Source organism: Lepidochelys kempii, chromosome 4 (genome assembly GCF_965140285.1).
Source record: "Lepidochelys kempii isolate rLepKem1 chromosome 4, rLepKem1.hap1, whole genome shotgun sequence".
Lineage (NCBI taxonomy): Eukaryota > Metazoa > Chordata > Testudines > Cheloniidae > Lepidochelys > Lepidochelys kempii.
In genome coordinates, this window is record NC_136383.1 from 79235953 (window position 1) to 79255898 (window position 19946).

General features: G+C 42.2%; 1 protein-coding gene across 9 annotated transcripts in view; it reads right to left on the reverse strand.

Moving 5' to 3' along the window:
• The window catches only part of IRF2 (interferon regulatory factor 2), a 65117-nt gene that overhangs the window by 24063 nt on the left and 21108 nt on the right, over window positions 1-19946 (reverse strand). For 7 of the 9 annotated variants that reach the window (XM_073341779.1, XM_073341780.1, XM_073341782.1 and 4 more), the window contains 3 exons: window positions 9541-9633; window positions 2006-2105; window positions 1215-1391 (listed from right to left, as the gene is read on the reverse strand). In XM_073341779.1, coding sequence (XP_073197880.1) covers window positions 1215-1391; window positions 2006-2105; window positions 9541-9633 — 370 coding nt within the window. Of the gene's footprint in view, window positions 1-1214; window positions 1392-2005; window positions 2106-9540; window positions 9634-9930; window positions 11628-19946 lie in introns of those variants that run through there. The other 2 variants (XM_073341784.2, XM_073341787.2) reach the window with 2 other exon arrangements.

Consider the following 19946-nt stretch of genomic DNA (forward strand, 5'->3'; position numbering starts at 1 on the left):
CCCTGATCTCCTTCCATGAAAGGAGGATACCCTGATCAGACAGAAATCTCCCAGGAGGCCTAAAGAGAGAGGAGAGATGCCGCTATGCGATCTTCTCCCCTATGGACACATTATGGTGATTGGGCTATGGGAGCCTTTAGAAGGTGGAACCATGGGTGAGAAAGAAGGTGCCATTCTCCATGGCTTTCCCACCTCCTATAAGGTGGTAGATACCTGTGCCTAAGTTAATGCTTCTTGACTAATCCACATCTGCGCCTCTTTCAGAAAGAGTTTTTTGTACAGGCGGGGGGAGGGGAGGGAGGGAAGGATCTGCTACAAAGCACAGATCTCCAATGTATGCATGTATACCTGTTCCAGTGCTAAGTGCCACCCAATAGGACACTAAGGCTATGTCTTCACTACCCACCGGATCGGCGGGTAGTGATTGATCTGTCGGGAATCGATTTATCTCGTCTCATCTAGACTCGATAAATTGATCCCTGAATCAACGCCTGTACTCCACCTCAGCAGGAGGATTAAGCGGAGTCGACGGGGGAGCCGCCAAAGTCGACTCGCTGCCGTGAGGACGGCCAGGTAAGTCGAACTAAGATACTTCGACTTCAGCTACATGAATAGCATAGCTGAAGTTGCGTATCTTAGTTCGAAAACCGCTCCCCGCCCCCCAGTGTAGCCTAGGCCTTAGTCAGACACTTGATAGGATGGGGAAAATGTCAATTTGTTTCTCTTGGGGAGTAGAAATGAAATGATTGTAACATTGTAGAAGTAGACAGGTTTTTCCCTTTAAAATGTAGCAAAAATCAGAACTTCCATGTCCCACCTTGACCATAACATGTTTCCTTGTTGCTCAAAATATGAAACAGACTAGATATCTGGGGTCAGAGCCGCAGCTGCTAATTGATATGGCCCCATTGTCTTCAATGAAGCTAAACCAATTTATACCAGACACTTGATCTTCAGACAGCACATCCTGTGTATCCTGTCTCTTTCAAAAAAAAGTATATTATCCCTTTAAATGAATGCAGTCTGTCTATTGTTCATGGAAAGTTCCTAGATTCAGAGGATATTTTGGATAAATACATGTGACTTCACAGAAGCCAAGGCACAACAGCTATATTTTGCAGGTCTCAGATTCTGGAGTAGAAGTCTCCATCATCAAATTAATATCCAGCTAAGTACCTAACACTGATTTCATGTTCATGGGTCCCTTTGTCTACCTTTTTTGGAAGGCCTTTCGGATAAGGGTAGCATCCTGTAAACCCTGAAGGCATTGTTTCCTTTCTTTATACTTTTGTCTTTGACTTCTTCTATATCAGGCAAGGAGTTCATAGCACATCGGAAGTTTGCCTTCCATGTCTTTGGATCAGGTTTATCTACTCCTGGTTGAAATTTTCCTAACAAGCAAGAAAATAAAGAAAATTAGGTACATATTAAACATGTTTTCAAAGCCCAGGGAGAGCTAGTAGCACCATGAATTAGTGTCAGTGCACTCCTTTTGATTCTGGAGACAAGTTCAAACCACAGTTTAGGTTGCAAGACAAGGCTCATTTGGTGATCTCATTTTCATGCATATCTCTAGACTTTATGATTGGCAGCTTCTTCTCAAGAAAGGCCAGAATAGTATGGGTGTTGCAGATCAGATCAATGCTACAGTAGTGCGAGTAAGCTTTTACAGCACTTACCTTTATTATGCCTGGTTCAAACCTGTATTAAAATTTAAGAGCATAAGGGCTGCTGAGCCGTCTCTACTCCCACTGATTTTGAACCAATTTTGTTTCCATTTCGGTCAATGAAGTTTCGCTGTTGTCTTCAATGGAAGCAAGTTATGGCCCCTCGATAAAGTTAGGAGAGTACCAAGAATGTTGCAAGAGGTACTCAGCATCTCACAGATTCAGGTCCTTAAATTCATTCACCGTATTTGCAAAAGCAAACAAAATTAAAGGAAAAATCTCCAGGAGACACACAAAGGCAAACAAAATCTGGTCCGCAGAAATGAGAGTTCCAGTACCTGTGTGAATTGCCCAGTTTCTAAATAAAGGAGCATCTTTTTCAACATCCCACCCATGTCGTGCAGCGTGCATCCAGGGAATCTGAAAAATCTTCTTCTCCTGGAAAGAAAAACAAATAGGATATGTCAACACTGATTGTCTCACAGATTTTCTGAGGACTTTAATCCACTCATTTAAAAGCACATCTACAGTTCCAGCATCTGCAAGTGTTTCATTTGCTCCCTTACGGTCCAATCCTGCTATTGCTAAAGTCAATAGCAAAACATCCACTGGCCTCAGAGGGAGCAGGATAGAGCCCTAAATCTGTGAAACCTTCAGATGCCACTTTATGGACTAAAAACTGGGCAGGTTTCCAAGATGACACACATATAACACAAGCTGCACCACACATTTATAAATATTCAAATCAAGGCACTTTTGGCAGTGCAGAATTTTTTCTTTTTATGATTAGAAATTGGTATGAAGATAAATATACATAGGAGCAAAGCTAATGATGTTGTTGTTGAGGGTAGGGGGATGAGGGGCTTAACATTTAGCCTATGAGGCACCAGTATAATGGGAGATGACGACATCTAAAATTGGGTGAGGCAAGCAAATCAGACACAATAACACAGTGAAACGTACAAGACTCCATCACAGCAGGAATCAAAGGTCATTAAGAAAGCAGGATGCAAAAGGGGAGGAACTAAGGATCATTTTAGTATCTCAATATAGAACAGAAGAATGTATTCTTTGTTTACTGCTCTGAAGGTTACATCTAAGAACATTGTGACCAGTGCATTATATGCACTTCTATGAAATAATCTAAAAAATAAACTGTAGCTCTTGTGCGTGCTCTTCTCTTCTTCTTTCAACACCACTTTTTTCCCTTCTCTATCTGGCTCTCCTCCTAGTCTACGTCCCATATGTATTCTCTCTCAGACTAATATTTCTATAAAAGTAAAGTTTTACTTTTTTTCCTTTTCTCATCTCGCACTAATTTTTTCTGATTCTGCCTTTTACTTCAGCTTCTGATTCCATTCAAACTTTTCTCTCTCATTTGTTAGGATCATATAGTTATGTTCATTTTTATTCTTCTATTCTCATTTTTTTCTGTCTTCCCTTTAATTTGGTAAAATACGTTTGACATGTGATGTCCATTTCTCTCTCTCATCATTCTTCCCACTCATTCTCCATACGTAGGCAATGTCCTTTCATTTATTCCCTTTGCCTTCTTATTTTCTCCCCTGCAAAACAGTGACCAGTCTGAAAAGAAGCTCTCCTCCTTCCCCAGCTATAACTCGTGTGAAAGCTCTTTGCCCACCCCCGCTGTGCTTGGGTCCAAAGCATCACCGCATCCAAACCCAGCAAGGATAGGCCCAAAGCCTTAATGCATGTCAGTAATATCAGTGCTCCCAACCAGCACCATCCTGGTAGGAAGCACAAACAGCACTGCAACATAAGACACAGCAGTAATGGTTCAAGTTAATGATTTAGCAATCCCTAGCTCCAGCTCAGTGCTGCCCTGAACCTTTTCTCCAAGCATATTCCCTGGGATAATACACAATGTGTGTATCATGAACTAAGAGGAGTATCAAAAAGGGAGAAATGGTCATGCAGCAAGGGGGAATATACTCAAGTGAATCAACAAAGCAATACTGAAACCAAAAGAACAGATGGAGAACAAAACAAGGCAAAAACACTATAAAAGTTTGGGGCCAGATGTGTTTTCTAAACATCATTTCAAAATTGTTGTGAAAATTTATCAGCCCTAGCACAAAATTCCACTCGCCTACATTTAACTTAACAACAATGAAGATACTAATAATATATTTCTTGCTCGTTAACAAAATACTTGTCCCAGATGAGTGAGTGGATTTTTGCAAGGCTGGTTTAAATATATAATTATCCTCTTCTTTTCTTTGCGTAATATTTACTGTGCACCTTGTACATTTATAAAAGATGGGTTTGAGCATGAGAGATGTTTGAGCATGTTGAAGATGGCAGTAAGTACACTTTATGGAAATGTCTTATACAATGTAACAGGGATGAAACAAATGGTATACTACAGAAACTTAATATAAAAACCTAGAGAACTTAATTAACTTCTATAGAATTTAAGAGAGCTCATATTCATAGATTCATAGACTTTTAAGGCCAAAAGGGACCATTAGATCATCAAGTCTGCAGGGCTGCTGGAACAATTTGCATAGGGGGGTGCTGAGAGCCATTGAACCAAACTATAAACTCTGCATATGATAGAAACCACTTCAAGCCTGTGGGTGCTGCCACATCCCCAGCACCCCTAGTTCCAGCACCTATGCTAGTCTGACTTCCTGCGTAACACAGGTCCTTACATTTCATGCAGTTACTCCTGCATTGCACCCAATAATTGTGTTTGATTAAAGTATATCTTCTAGAAAGGCATTCAGTCTTGATCTAAAGACATCAAGAGACGATGGTTAATCACCGTCATTGTTGAAAAGGTTTGTCTGATTTCCAATTTGAATTCCTCTGACCGTGTAGAGTGGCAAAACTACCTCCCTATTCCTGCTCACTACTCCCCTGTTTATACATCCATGGATTGCATTAGCCCTTTGTGCCACATCATCTCACAGGGAGGTCATGTTGAGTTGCTTGTCTTCTAGGACTAGAGCCCCTGGTTTTGAATAATTCAAAATGACATGACATGAAATGAAAATCAATGTATAAGAAAAACCAAAATACTCCCCTACAGCAGCGGCTCCTGTCCTCAGGACGGGGCCCAGCTCCCTGCTCTGGGCATTGTAACCTGGCACGTGGGGTCGCAGCATCACTCAGTTTTGGTGAGTGGCGTTGCGACTTGGCACATGGGGTTGCAGCACGACTCAGGATTGGCCCAGCCACCTCGCTGTCATAATGGAGGCCCAGCTGGCCAAACCTGAGTGGCTCAGCCATACAGCCGGTTGCAATGCCTGGTGTGGGAAGGTCTGGGCGCAGTTCCACAGGACAGGAGCTTCTGCTGCAGGATGAGTGCAGGATGGGCTCACTCTGCCACCTCTCATCAGGTCATGATGCAGAGAGTGAGGAGCCAGGCCCAGCCTCATGTCTGTAGGAGCCGTCACTGCAGGGTGAGAGCAGGACAGGCTCGCTCTGCAACCCCCCTCCAAGTCTCACCACCCCCACTCCTCACAGTTAGGACCTGACCCCATCCAAAGCGCCTCCCACTTCCACACCACCACCCCCTCCCAGAGCAGTACCCAATCCTGCAAACACCTCCGACTCTCGGGGCAAGACCCACTCTCCCACTCCCACAGAAGAAATGAAATAAAACAAAATCCTCACCTGTCTACCCCCCTCCCCCCAAAAAAATATAAAAAGCAAGTAGAATTTCACAGGGCTCTAACTCTGATCCCTGAATCCTTTCCACAGTCACTGCTTTGCAGCACACAGCCCCCAGGATACGGCCCGCATTCCTTGTTCCCAGGTGTCTAACTTTCTATTTGGCTGTATCAATCAATACACATTTTGTTTGAACAGACCCAGCTACCTTACCAAACGATCCAGATTGCTCTGTTTGACTACTCTATCCTCCTCATTATTTTCCATATCATCAATCTTTGCGTCATCAGCAAAGTTTATGAGCAGTGATTTTACATTTACTTCTATTCTATAGGATGGTTCATAAAAGCCCTATAGGGATTGTCATGCTGACTAAGATCACTGGTCCATTTGTCCAGGATCTTGTTGCTAACAGCAGTCAGTACCTAATGCTTCAAACTTCAAAGGAAGGTGCAAGAAAACTTTTAGTTGTCAGTTATGTAACAGTCTGCCTGCAGGGGAAGGTTCTTCCTAACTCCAGTCGGTTTGTGGCCTGAAGCATAAGGATTAATATCATGTAAAATAAAAATCAATCCAATCCAATATAACCATAGATGGTCTCATTAGTCATAGAATCATCTAATCTTTTCTTGAAGCCTACTACACTCCTGACTACAGTGATATCAGTGGCCACAAGTTCCACATGTTAAATATGGGTTGGATACCAGAAATAACCCTTTTTCAATATGAAACATGTTTTTTTTCAGTTTCATTGAATGCCCTTGTGAACAGGTGGCTGCATCCATCTGTTCTAAAGCAAAATCCAGGACAGGACAGGAAGTGAAGGAATCAATGCTCCATGCACTTTCAAATGGAGAAGTTAGGTAAGTAAAATGTAACTACTTGAGATGCCATTTAGTCAACATAATATTGTTTATGAAAACTGACAATATTCCCCATGAAAGTGAACTATGAAAGTCCCAATACTGAACTTTTAAGGCTTTACATTTAATACAACTTAAAAGCCGTGTATTGTAATAGCAGGTATACTGTTTATTCTACCCAGATTCTTTTCTTTATCATGAACCATTGCAGAACTATGGTGAACAAAAACAGCACCTAAACCCCACAACTTCTACAATTGGCAAACCATAGCTTTAGTGTATAAACAAAGCTGTGGGTGCAAATGATACCTTATCATTAAGGCTACAAGTCTGTCACAGATTCCGTGATTTTACGAGACCTCTTCAACTTTCTGAAAATTCCAATAATTCAGCCCCAGGCAGCGGGGCTGGGACTCTAGCCCCTCTATCATGGAGCTGGGACTTCTGTGATTTACTGTTTATTGCCTGTGTTCTGTCCATTATTTCTAACAAAAATACCCAGGCCAAAATCTTTGCCTTACGAATCATAGATTACATATGCTGCCTTGTTTATGGTCAGGATTTACACTTAAATATAGGAATTATTTTTGGTTTAAATGACTCATTGCTAGAGTGATCAGTTGCAATTAGAAACACTTTGAAGTGGATTCAGGAAGCCATTTCACATTGTAAGAGGCAACTATGAAGGTATGTGAATTTTCGGGGAAAGATCAGATGCCAAATACAAGTATAAGACTGTAAGAACAGCCATATTGGATCAGACCAATGGTCCATCTAGCCCAGTATCCTGCCCCTTCTGACAGTGGCCAGTGCCAGGTGCTTCAGATGGAATGAACACAACAGGGAAATTTCGAGTGTTTAGGGACACCCGAAGCATGGGGTCACATCCCTGATCATCTTGGCTAATAGCAATTGATGGACCTATCCTGCACGAACTTAAGTAATTCTTTTTTGAACCCAGTTATTCTTTTGGCCTTCACAACATTCCCTGGCAATGAGTTCCACAGGTTGACTGTGCAATGTGTGAAGAAGTACTTCCTTTTATTTGTTTTAAACCTGCTGCCTATTAATTTCAACAGGTGATCCTTAGTTCTTGTGTTATGTGAAGGAGTAAATAATATTTTCCCAGTCACTTTCTCCATACCATGTATGATTTTATAGACCTCTATAGTCGTCTCTTTTCCAAGCTGAAAAGTCCCATCTTTTTAATCTCTCCCTATATGGAAGCTGTTCCATACCCCTAATAATTTTTGTTGCCCTTGTTTGTACCTTTTCAAATTCCAATATATCTTTTTTGAGATGTGGTGACCGGAACTGAATGTAGTATTCAAGGTCTGAGCGTACCCTGAATTTATGTAGTAGCATTATGATATTTTGTATTATCGATCCCTTTACTAATGGTTCCTAACATTGTTAGCTTTTTTGACAGCTGCTGCACATTGAGCAGATGTGTTCAGAGAACTATCTGCTATGACTCTAACTACTACTTTCTTGAGTGAGTAGTAACAGCTAATTTAAATCCAACATTGTGTGTGTATAATTGGGATTATTTTTTCTAGTGTGCATCACTTTGCACTGGTCATATGGCTGATCTTTTAATCTGATATTCTGCTCCTGGTAGCAGCCAATGTCTTCTGCTTTAAAAAAAAAAAATCCAAATTCAAAATATTTTATTAGCACAACACGGCCTGGCCAGTTGGGTAATATGATATAATGGAACAAAGAATACATTATGGCTCCTCTGCGCAAACAGCTTACACCCAGAAGCGCAAGGGTGGATAACCATTGTGACACCTTGGTCTAGACAGAATAGTTGCAAATATTAAACAACCCAACAGCGTGTCTTACAGTCTACCTTGATGTGTTTATGGGCTCTGAATTCACAGGATTGTCTGAACAAACACACTAAGGAGTCCACTGCTCAATGGAGAGGTCTTCTCAGTGCAGAGCAAACAAAGCAAATAAGGTGGTTTTTTTGGTGTATTAAACAAGGGTGTGAAACAAAATATAGAAAATGCTACGATAGCACTCTGTTGAATAGTGGTATGCCTGCATCTGGAGTACTGTGCCCTGTATGGACAGCCTTGCTTTAAGAAAGATTCAGCGGAAAATGAACATTTCCAGAAATGGGCAATGAAGATGATCCAAGGTATGGAAGAAATGATATATGACTGACTACAGACAGCAAAGGAGAAGATTCAGTAGGGACCTGAATGTAGTATTCAAATTACAAAGGGAACTTTCAAAACTGATCAGTCCCTCCTTTTTACTTGTGTGGTCCATAACACAAGAAGTAGCACACTCAAGATTAGGAGGCAGCTAATTTGGGGACAGATAAAAGAAAATATTTATTTACCCAGCATAAAGTCACAGCATGTGAAATTCAATGCTGCAAGAGGTTATTGAGACAAAATATTGTGGATGAATTTTAAAAAGTACCTGATAATTTTGTGACCGCTAGCATTTACAGTTATGCATGCTAAGATAAAAATAGAAGCTAAATATCATGCATCAGTTCAAAAGCAGATCACATAAGCAACAAGTTACTACTGGAAACAGGGTACCAAACTAATTGGATCACTGTCTGACCTTGAATGGCAAATCCTACATTTCTATACATCAGAACATGCCTTAATAACATTTCCCATGCTTTAAATGATAAATTAGCACACTATGGCTGAAAATAACTGACTCATGCTTTTATATGTGATAAATTAATATTTTCCATAGTAAGAATACATGTGATTTTATCTGGGTTTTTTTAGGCCTTAGATTTATTTTGAACTTTTTAAAAATTAGCTCAAGAAAACCATTTGTTTGGTGTTCTGGGGCTTGATCCTATATTCTCTGAACATCTTAATCTCCCACTGAGAGTTCTGGGTAAGTACAGAATGCTGATTGGGACTTATATGGGAAAAGACACCCATTACTCTTCTAAGTTCTACCATACAGCCTGTAGCAAAGAAATCAGCTAAGTATCCATGCTCCAAGTGGGGATCAGCATATCAGCTCAAGGGTTAATGCAGAGTAGACTGTTTCAGTTCAGAAGAGCATGATGTTCAAGACCCACTGCAGCTGTTTGGCTCTGCACTTTGTTCCCAGCGTAAAACAGTGGAGTTTCCATAGCACCTGCTCCCACAAAAGAAGGCAGAGGAAGAAAAATGGTTTTTAAAAGAGTCACTGATCTGATAAGCAAAAATAGCTCCTCAAATCCTGAACGCAGAGCTAGAAGAACAGGTTCAGCAAGAACAGCTCAACTCTGCCTATCCTCATTGCTTTGCCTCACAGGAAGCCATCAGAATTAGATCTAAGCAACCACGCTTCAGACCCTGTGACAATTGATCTGTTTATCAAATACGTACAAATCTTACCTTATTTAGCCATTTTAACCCTGGTATTGTGTTTGAATTTATTTGGTCTTCCAGCCATGGACGCATCCGCATTCTTTCCACAGGCATTGTTACCTTTAGCAGAAGAAGATGAAGAAAACAAGGGACCGTGTTACAGTTACAGACTGTGTCCTGGGCAGAAAAATAGATTTTTCTTTCTTAGCGATAACAGGCAAATTTGAATTGTTTATTTTAAAAGCATGTGAACACAGGGCTGGTAAACAGCCCCTGACTGACAGTCCTTGAGACTGATGTTCTGCTTGTCCACCCATCAGGTCCAGCACAGACAGCAAAAGTGAAGCTTTCCCAGGCCTCACCTTTGACCTTGTGGCGGTATCACCTCTAAACTGAACGAACAATTCAAACTCTTACCCAGTCAGGCCTCTGTCCCTCTGGGAGGGCTCTTTCTGTGGTATGGATACCTGTCCATCTGGAACTTGCTTGAGCCTCCCAATGTATTTTACAGTGTAGTACAGCATACTCCCGATTATCCAACTAGCATGGGGGATATGGATTTCATTTGGATAACTGGAAGTTCAGATAATCAAGAGGGAAGGAGCCATTCAGCTGCGGGGTGGCCTCCCCCAGGAGAGGGAGCTCTTCCCCCACAGTCCTGGCTGGGGATGTCTGGTATACCCTGCTCACTCACTCCTGTGACAGCAGGATTGCGGAGGGCTTTCAGCGCTGCCGCAGGGCCAGTGACACCCGATCCCCGCAGGCGCAAGGTGCAGGGGAAGGCTGCGATCTTGACAGGACAGAGGAGAGACATCTGGCCAGGACTCTGTTCTGTCCCGCCAGGACCACAACCTTCCCTGTACTTTGTGCTTGCAGGGATCAGATGTCACCAGCCTTGCAGCCACACAGGTGCCATTAACCAGCAGGGTGGAGTCCTCCACTGCTAGTCTCTGCTCTACTATCCAAACCTCTGCATTATCCAAATCCTTCCCTTGTCCCCCTGCATGAGATACATGCTGCAGAGAGCATGCATCTCAAGTATCTCACGACGGAGGACAAGGAAGAGATTTGAATAATAGGGTTTTGGATAAATGGGAGTATACTGTAATTCACTGGGCAACCATCTGGTAGCAATTGTCACTCTACCTAAGGGCAAGCTGGGTCTCTCTGTCCCATTACCAACCCCTTGAGCCATCTAGTCCCTGATTTCTTTAGCAACTATTTTACAGTTTAAAATACATAGGAATCAGTGCTCTTCAAGCCTTTTGCCTGTATCTCAGTGTAGCTAGTTTAGACCCAAACTTGCTTCTCTCACACACCACACAAACTTGATGTTGTTTCATTGTTTGTACCTGTAAATTATTCACACCGGAGTACAAAGTCTTGAACCTGCTAAAGAAAACTTTAACTTATCCCAGACATTTCTAAGGTGCCAATGACCATGAGATCTAGATACTAGATATAGATTTAAGAGTCACATTAAAACTGTTGAGGAGCCTGCAATCAATCACTTCCATGTTCAAAGACTTTTACTTTGGGTTTTTCACCCCAAATTCCTCTTGTTTCTCTGTTTGTTCTTTATGTCAAAAGGGAAAGAACTTTGCATTACTTCCAGCTTCCCCACTCTGTACTTCACCACACTTTTAAAGGGGCCAGAGCCATATATTTGAAAGTGGATAGCAATGAGATTAGTGTAAATGGGTTTGTTCTTTTTCCTATGGGATTACAAATATCAGGCTGACTCACAATTAAGGTTTCCTCTCACTGCCCAAAGGAGATATGTTTACTGAAGCCACAGGGGAATTATGTTTAAAATCTGAGGGCAAAATATGGCTCTTGATCACCATAAGCTCTTAGCAAACATACTGCCTCGTGCTATTATCTTGGAAAGGCTGTGTAGAGCAAGCCACAAAATGTTTCAACTTCAGCCTTCTTTACAGTCACTAACTAAAATGACTAAGAACTTCAAAATAACATAGAAAATTATTAACGGCTTAGCCCCATCACCTTCAGATATGAAAAAAACAACCAAATCTCCAGAAACTGACCATAGCTGAATCCATGTACAAAGTTTCAGTCTCTGTGTCAGAGGCCTGCCAACAAAGCTGTCACATGAGTCACAGCAAAGCAGGCTTGCTTGCTTACATGGTAAGGTGCTTTGAGAAATGTCTGCAGAACAGGAACCATATCTATGAGTTCATGTAGAATTCAGACCCAGGAAACAAAGCTGTCATGTGAGTCACAGCAAAGCAGGCTTGCTTGCTTACATGGTAAGGTGCTTTGAGAAATGTCTGCAGAACAGGAACCGTATCTATGAGTTCATGTAGAATTCAGACCCAGGAAACAAAGCTGTCATGTGAGTCACAGCAAAGCAGGCTTGCTTGCTTACATGGTAAGGTGCTTTGAGAAATGTCTGCAGAACAGGAACCGTATCTTCAAGTTCATGTAGAACTCAGATCCACGAAACAGTATGTACGTATCTTAAGCTGTGCTCAGGGCTGATTCACTGAATCCTCTGTGACAGAAATGACAGAACTGTTTGGACTGAACCCTAAATGCAATATCTAGCTTTCCTGCAAGTCAACTGCATGTTTCGTTTATACATCAGGGACAAGATGCAGCCCAGGAGAGCCTTAAAAGTCGCCCCCTTACAGACACCATCTCCTCAAAACTGCAGCAGAACAAAAGTTGAGCAACTGAAAATTTCTGTTGCTGGTGAACTCAACCAACCGCATTTTCTATTAATCTGTCAAGGAACATACACGCACAAGCAAATATTGTGGTTGGGTGCATTTCTTCACGTAAACTATGTAAATATATCCTGGCAAGGTGCAATGCAGCCCTCACTGTTCCAAGCGCAGGTACTGAAGCTCAGCAAGAGGACATATTGTATTTATTTGTGTAGAAGCCAAAATATCCAGGACAAAAATTGCAGGCCTACTTTTGGGGAACTAATTAGTTAAGAGGCAAAGAGGAGGGAGCCCATCAGCATCTTCAAAGGAGCAGCAGCTAATTTAACTTGAAGTGCCCAGCCCTCAGTCTGGTAATACAGTGAGCTCCACCTTGGGTCCAGCCAGGAGAAGAGATGCAGCTGCCAACACCACTGCTCCAGAGACGCTGGTCTTGTGTGGGATGGAAGTGCAGAGCTGTGTGGCTCTCTCTTTTCTCCCATGGAGACGGATGCCTCCAGAGGGGTCTCCCTGCTTTTCCTCTGCAGGTGCAGTGCTCTCTTCTCTTCTCCAGACTAAGAGTTCTGCCTTGGAAGATCCCATCTGCTGTTGGTAGCATATATCAAGTATATTAGGCCACACCCACTCAGTCTGATCAAAGGTCTTTAGGAGAGAGGGTTTAAGGCCTATTTATTTCAAAACAAAAACCAAAATACCAAAACCCTCTAAATAATGTCCAGTTGGAGGAGACTGTGGGCACTGTCTGGGATACGCTTCCACAGAGGAGCAAGCAAAGCCACTATTAAAGTTCTGTTAAACAAAGTATATATGAGCCCAGGCAATGCTCCTCAGAGGCAACGTTCAGAGTTCTGCTATAGAAAACAAAGCTGTAACATTTTCAGAAACATCTCCAGGCAGTTCTTTCTCAGAATGAGAACACTGACCACACCTGATATGACAGAATATTGTGGTTTCTAAAACAGCTGCATGTCCACCATTCCTTTACACAAAAGTACAGTATTAACACAGGATTAATTTAGCTCAGGTAACAAATAATTTAAAAATAGAAAAATTACACTAAGGCATTGGTACTGGTGCATAGTTAGAGTGGAAAACAAAATCAGGAAATGTAAAAGTTAAGTTTCTATTGTAATGTTAACTTGGCCATAAAATGCCATTTTGTGTTCCTATTTTTCTTGTTAAATGTATAGGTGTGAAATAATTCTGTTTATGTTGTTATGTACATACCATAAAATATACAGGATGTGCAACTCAGCTAAATTAACAATGCAGTAAAAAACTTGATCTTAACCAATAAGTAATTAATCTATAGTAGGAATTTGTGGAAAATCCCAAATATAAATTCTGTATCCCAGAAATTATAGAACACTAGACATATCCTCCTCTTCCAACAGGTAACTCTCTTTGTGATGACAAAGTAACTTCATGGCATCTCATGGAGGGAGACAGGGTGTTTTTAGAGAAGGGTCCATAACTCTGCAATTTGCTTCCCCCACAAGTGCCGGAGCCTGTATTTGGGGGCCTTCAGTTCACGCTGCAAAGCTTCATCTTTTCTCCAAGGTTCTCTCTGTATGTTTGTTTTATTACTTTTTTCTTTTTTTGTGTACATGTGCCTAGAGCTTCCGATGGGAGTGCTTTAAAAAAGAATGGGAAAGCCACTTTGTACCATTTAGGTAATTAAAGCATGCAAAGAACTTTGAAATCCTCCAATGAAAGTAGCATAGAAGTGGGAAGTACTATTGCCTGTCATATAACTCCAGCCTGGACTCACCTCTGATTGGAATATATCAATTTCAAAACAAACAAATGAAAACCAGGAACTGACATGAGGTCTATGTAATACTAAGCCTGGCAAGTTCTTTCACTCTAGCCTTTCCCATACCATCTCCCACACCCAGCCTTTGTTTAGTATTTGCACTGTAAATAGAGCAGCTGTGCCTCTTCTGCACACCTACACATCCCTCTCCATTCCTCCTTAGCATTAATAGCTATGTGTCATAGAGCCATAGGGTTACAAGGGATCTGTTTCCCACTTTACACTAAATTTAAGAACTCAGGGCCAAATTTACAGAGGTATTTAGGCACCTAAAGATGAAGAGGGGTTACAAAAGCACCTACATGCCTAATTCCCAATGATTTCAAGACCCACTGGTTCCACTTCAAGTCAGGGGGACTTAGGCATCTAACTTACTTGTGTGCTTTTGAAAATCCCTCTAGGTGCCTATCTGCATCCGTAGGCACCTAAATACCTTTGTACATCTGGCCCCTCAGAGCTCAAGCCACCTGCAAGAAAAAACTTCCAACCAATTTCTTGGTTCAGTTGGTACCACCTGGCATTGCTATGGGGGAGACAAGTTGGAGTACAATCTTGTTCTTAACATGCTCAGGTTGACAACTGGAAGCAGGAACGTTAGACGCATGATACTCTCGAACTCGGCCTATATTGACCTTTAGCATCCCATTGCAACAGGATAGGGCAGGGGTGGCCAACCTATGCATCCGGAGCCACATGCAGCTCCTTGTACAAGTACCGACTCCGGGGCTGGAGCTACAGGTGCCAACTTTCCAATGTCCCAGGGGGTGCTCACTGCTCAGCTCCTAGCTCTGCCACAGGCCCTGCCCCCACTCCACCCCTTCCTACTCCATCCCCTGAGCCTGCCGTGCCCTCGCTCCTCCACCTCCCCCTTGCCCCGCCTCCTGCATGCCATGAAACAGCTGATCGGAAGGTGCAGGGAGGGAGGAGATGCTGATTGCTGGGGCTTCCAGTGGGCGGGAGGCGTTGGGAGCAGGGGGAGGGAATTGATGGGGGGCTGCTGATGTATTACTGTGGCTCTTTGGCAATGTACATTGGTAAATTCTGTCTCCTTCTCAGGCTCAGGTTGGCCACTTCTGGGATAGGGAAATGCTGTATACATTCACATGGCCCCATGTTTCAACCAAACTTCTTGAAATGGTGTTGAAAACATTGTTTGTTTGTTTTCTGGTTTACACCTATAATGGGGAGGCCATTGCACGGTCAGCAACAGGTCAGCTTCCTAGTGTGCATGGGGCCCAACAATGCAGTTTTTTTACCCAGACTCCAGTGGGATAGCCCAGTATAAGTGAAAGAAGAATTTGGCCCATCCTCTGGGGTCTTAAATTTTATAAAAGTGCTTCCCCTTGCTAACCAATCCATCCAAGAATTTTTGTTTTAAAGAATCAGAATTCTGACCCATATCTCACTTCTTCTAAGTATATTAAAGCTGCTGGTTCTGAAAATAAAATTCTCTCTTTTCTCTCCTCCCTCTCTCTCACCCAACTCTACCCTAAAGGGACTCAGTTATAGGCTAGTCTTTTGTCTTCTCAGTGGTGAGATTCCAGAATTGAATATATTTATGGGTATTAATAAAATACAGACATTTAACCTCATTTAAAATAATTAGCCATAGCAGCAGCCCATGACATGCAATGAGCAACAGAGTGTGAGACCTCCTACTTTACAAACTGATTATTTTGACTGTTGCTTAAAGGCTCATATAGTTTGACTATATGCTAGATCTTTAATCTATTTGGTCTTTCAAACAACCGTCAAATAAAGTTTCAGCTAGACACAACTGTAACACACACGCATCCACACTTGACAGAGCCAATCCTGCATGCCTGACTAGGACAAAACTGCCAAAGAAGTCTGTAATGTTGCTTGAGTCAGGCCTGTGGGATCAGGTTGTTTGTTGATAGGAGGCCAGTCTATAGCACAGTTTCTGCTAGCACAGATTATTTTTAAAAATGAAATCCCCGTCCATACTGATATCATAACAGCAACAACTGGTGGTTGGTTAAACATGACAGCCAGGTCAATTTTTTAACATAGACAGGGCTTAAGAAAACAGTTTTCTCTGGTGATCACAAAGTGGCTTCAAAGGTGTAAATGACAGCAGGTGTAAATGAGTGCTGTATTTTCCTGCATGGTCATGTTAAGATCATTAAGAACACGGTTATCTCTAGACAGTTCTGGGGACAGTCATACGTATGATTTCATTGAAAAAGTGCAGCTCTGTTGACAACAGCATTGTACTCATTTTGCCTGGTATATTTCTGTGCAAAGCAGGTCTTTCTGCAAGGCCTTAACAGATGATAGAAAATAAAACTGTGATGGGACTCTCTCTTCTGAGAAAAACCTCCCTCTTTAAAGACAAACCAAACAATAAAAAACGTAAGATGGCTGGGTTCTCTCCAATATATGTTTTCACATCTCCTCTCAGGCCCAATGAGAGCTTGTTGGCTTCCCTTCATTCTTGATTAAAACCTTGGTGGAAAATCAAGAGACCAACCTATTGACCAGCACATACTCAATAATATTAGCACCATACAGAAAGTATGACCTCTATGGTTGAAGATCTCCACACCTGAACTAGAGCAGATGTAGAAAGAAAGTGAAACTAACGTACAGCATATGTTAGGTCAGAACAACATAAAATATTCCAATCCCATCAGTTTCATTTTTTGTTCGTTAGCAACTGGATAAGATGCATTTAACTGGAAACACTGTAACAGTAATTGAAAGGCACAATTGATACACCTCTTCGCTTTTGTCGTCCCAGGTTAACTCATTCATGACTACAGTTTTCAAGTACATAAAAGGTTGGTACAAAGAGGAGGTAGAAGAATTGTTCTTGTTAACCTCTGACGATAGGACAAGAAGCAATGGGCTTAAACTGCAGCAATGGAGGGTTAGGTTGGACATTAGGAAAAACTTGCTAACTGTCAGGGTGTTTAAGCACTGGAATAAATTGCCTAGAGAGGTTGCGGAATCTCCATCATTGGAGATTTTAAAGAACAGGATAGACAACACCCGTCAGGGATGGTCTACATAATATTTAGTCCTGCCATGAGTGCAGGGGACTGGACGAGATGACCTCTTCCAGCCCCTTCTAGTCCTCTGAGTCTATGATTAAGTTGCTGCGTTTCTCTAAAGGTAAAAATTTTGCAAGTTTCCTACCTACTCCTCTCAGTGCAAAATTTAGCTGATTTAGGCCTTGTCTATACAACCAACTTATGTTGATATAACTACGTCACTCAGGGATGTGGAAAATCCACACTCCAAGTGATGCAGTTATACTGAGCGAACTCTCGGTGTGGACAGCACTATATCGACAAGAAGTCTCCTCCTGTTGACAGAGCTACCATCTCTTGGGACGGTGGAGTACCTACGCCAGCAAGAGAAGCTACCCCGTTAGCACAGGTAGCATCTTCACTAAGCACTGCAGCTGCGCTACTGCAGTGCTGTAAGTGTAGACAAGCCTTAAGAAGCTTGTTGATATCTGAAAAAATTGTAAATGCTTCTGGAGAGGTAGTTAAGGAGGGACACCCTCAGGAGTCCCACATCTTTGAAAAAACCCTACTCTTCAGGGAAGATGTATAGAGCTTTGTGGGAGAAATATTTTTCTATCACAGATTCCACACTTACAAAAAGAACTAAATATATTAAAAGAGTGAGATGTATTTTATAAGGTTATTAGCTGATATTCTTTTTAGTGCTTTCCTCATTTTAAGTTGTAGATTCACTTCATAAGCATATAAACCACTCTGTGTGACCAGACAGATATGCTGAGATAATTGTTAATTATAGGATTCAGGGAACTTGGGTCTCTGTTTGTCCACGTTCTGGGACTGTTCCAAGGTGCAAAGGAGCACCAATCCTATTTTAAGGAACAGCACTTGGATGAAAATTCTTGCCCTTGATCGCAGACTTGATCCTGCTTAGATATAGAAATGTGTCACCAAGCATCTTTTAAACCAGTCTACTGAGAATGCCCCAGTCCTGCAAAGATTCATATACATATTAAACTTTATGGACTGCAAGTAGTCCCATCAATCGGGCACTCAAACCAGAAAGGAACTGTCCAAATGTTTGGAAATTAAGAATTCAGGAAGGATGGATGTGGGGAGCCTCGTGACTGGAAGGGTTGTTGGTGTCACCCTGCAAAGAGTAACTGGGCTGGTGAGAGTCAGGGTGAGATCTTATGCTTGCAGGCTGGCTACTGGTATCAGGGAATTGAACTATAGCTGCACAGCACAAAGGTCCCCAAAGTTACAGAGCAGGCAGTGACAGAACCCCTTACCAGTCCCCAAAACAGAGTGGCACAGTCATTACCAAAGTTTCACTCCAATATTAGCAAACTGAGGTTCACATTCCAAACACTTGCTAAACAGCCCCTAATGGGTTCAAATGTGTGGGGAGCAAAGTACAAGCTTAACGTTTATTATTTTCTTTTGTTTATTTCCGGTTAAGAGAAGTACAACCAGGAAAGGGGGAAAAGAGCCAGAGAGTCCTTGGACACAATGGATAAAAAAATACTTTGAAGCTCATGTTTGCAATATAGTTTACCCCACAAGGGGAAATCAATAGAGGATCTGAGAACCATGCTCACTGAGCATTTTAAGCAGAAGTAGGAGGGAACAGGTGGAGATGAACCAGAGTTGGGACACCAACCAGACCTTAATCCCCTGCAGGAATTGGTACTCAGGTACAGCTGATTAAATTGCAGCTCCACAGGGACAAGGAGGCATATGAGTACCAGGTGCAGATGGCTCAGACTCCAAGAGAAGGCAGTCAGCAAGGAGGCAGAGGAGCAACAGATGGAATCGATCCACACAACCAAGGCTAACGAGGCGGCAGAGGAGCAGCGACAAACAGCAGTGACCAAACCAGAAGAGAGCGCACACAAGCAGCAAATGGAGGCACAAGAAATGCAGCTCAGAGTACTGGAACAGCAAAAAGGTATTCCACAACCCACAGGTAATCCCTGCCAGAACTCACTCAGCTGGGACAGACTGTGTCCATGTTTTAAGGACTCAAACGGCATAGAATATTTTACTGCTTTTGAAATATATGCCAGGCCAATGGCATCCCTATTGGGAAACAAATATCTGTACTGGTTTCCAAAATTTCAGGTATAGCTTTCCAAGTCTTTACTGGCATGGGCCATGAACTGTGATAAATATAAGGACACTATACTGTCAAGGTTTCAACTTACTCCAGGATCATACCATGTTTACCAACCTAAAGTCGCATGATAATATCAGTCATAAGAAGTTTATGTATAAAATGTGTGATTATATGAAAAGAATGGGTGAAGTGTAAAGGGGCAGAAGAGGATTATGGGAAATTGTTTGATTTGTTTACCCAAAGTACATTTGTTTAATGCTTGCTCAGATGAAATCAGAGCTGCCATATGGGAAAAGTCTCCTAATACAGTGCAGGTGGCTGCTTGGGCTGTTGATTTGCATGTACAGGGTCAGAATGGGTATTGAACAAAAGTCTCAGTGGGAAGGGCAAAGGCCCCATGTAAAAGTGGGTCCCCAAATTGTTCATGAAAGCAAGGAGTGGGGAAGTGCAGCCAAATATATCCCAACAGGCACCCACTTAGTAATCCCAGTTACAAACCACTGACCCAGGACAAGGGCCCAAGAAAATGTTGTATGTGTAACTCTACTGAGCTTTACATTGAGAGGTATTGTCCCAAACCCAAACCCATCCTGCTCAGGTGAACAAAGCTCTGGTGAGCTCAGGACATACAGAGGAACTGAGGGGGGTGTACGGTTTCAACCTATGAAGGTACACAGGATGTTCATCCATTTTGGCCACTGGACATCTAGGATTAGAGAGGATTTTGAAAGGCTTCAGAAAATTTTCATTGGCCTGGTATAAACCTAGAAGGAATACTGTCAGTCTTATGACTTGTAACAAAAGTGGAAAAAGAC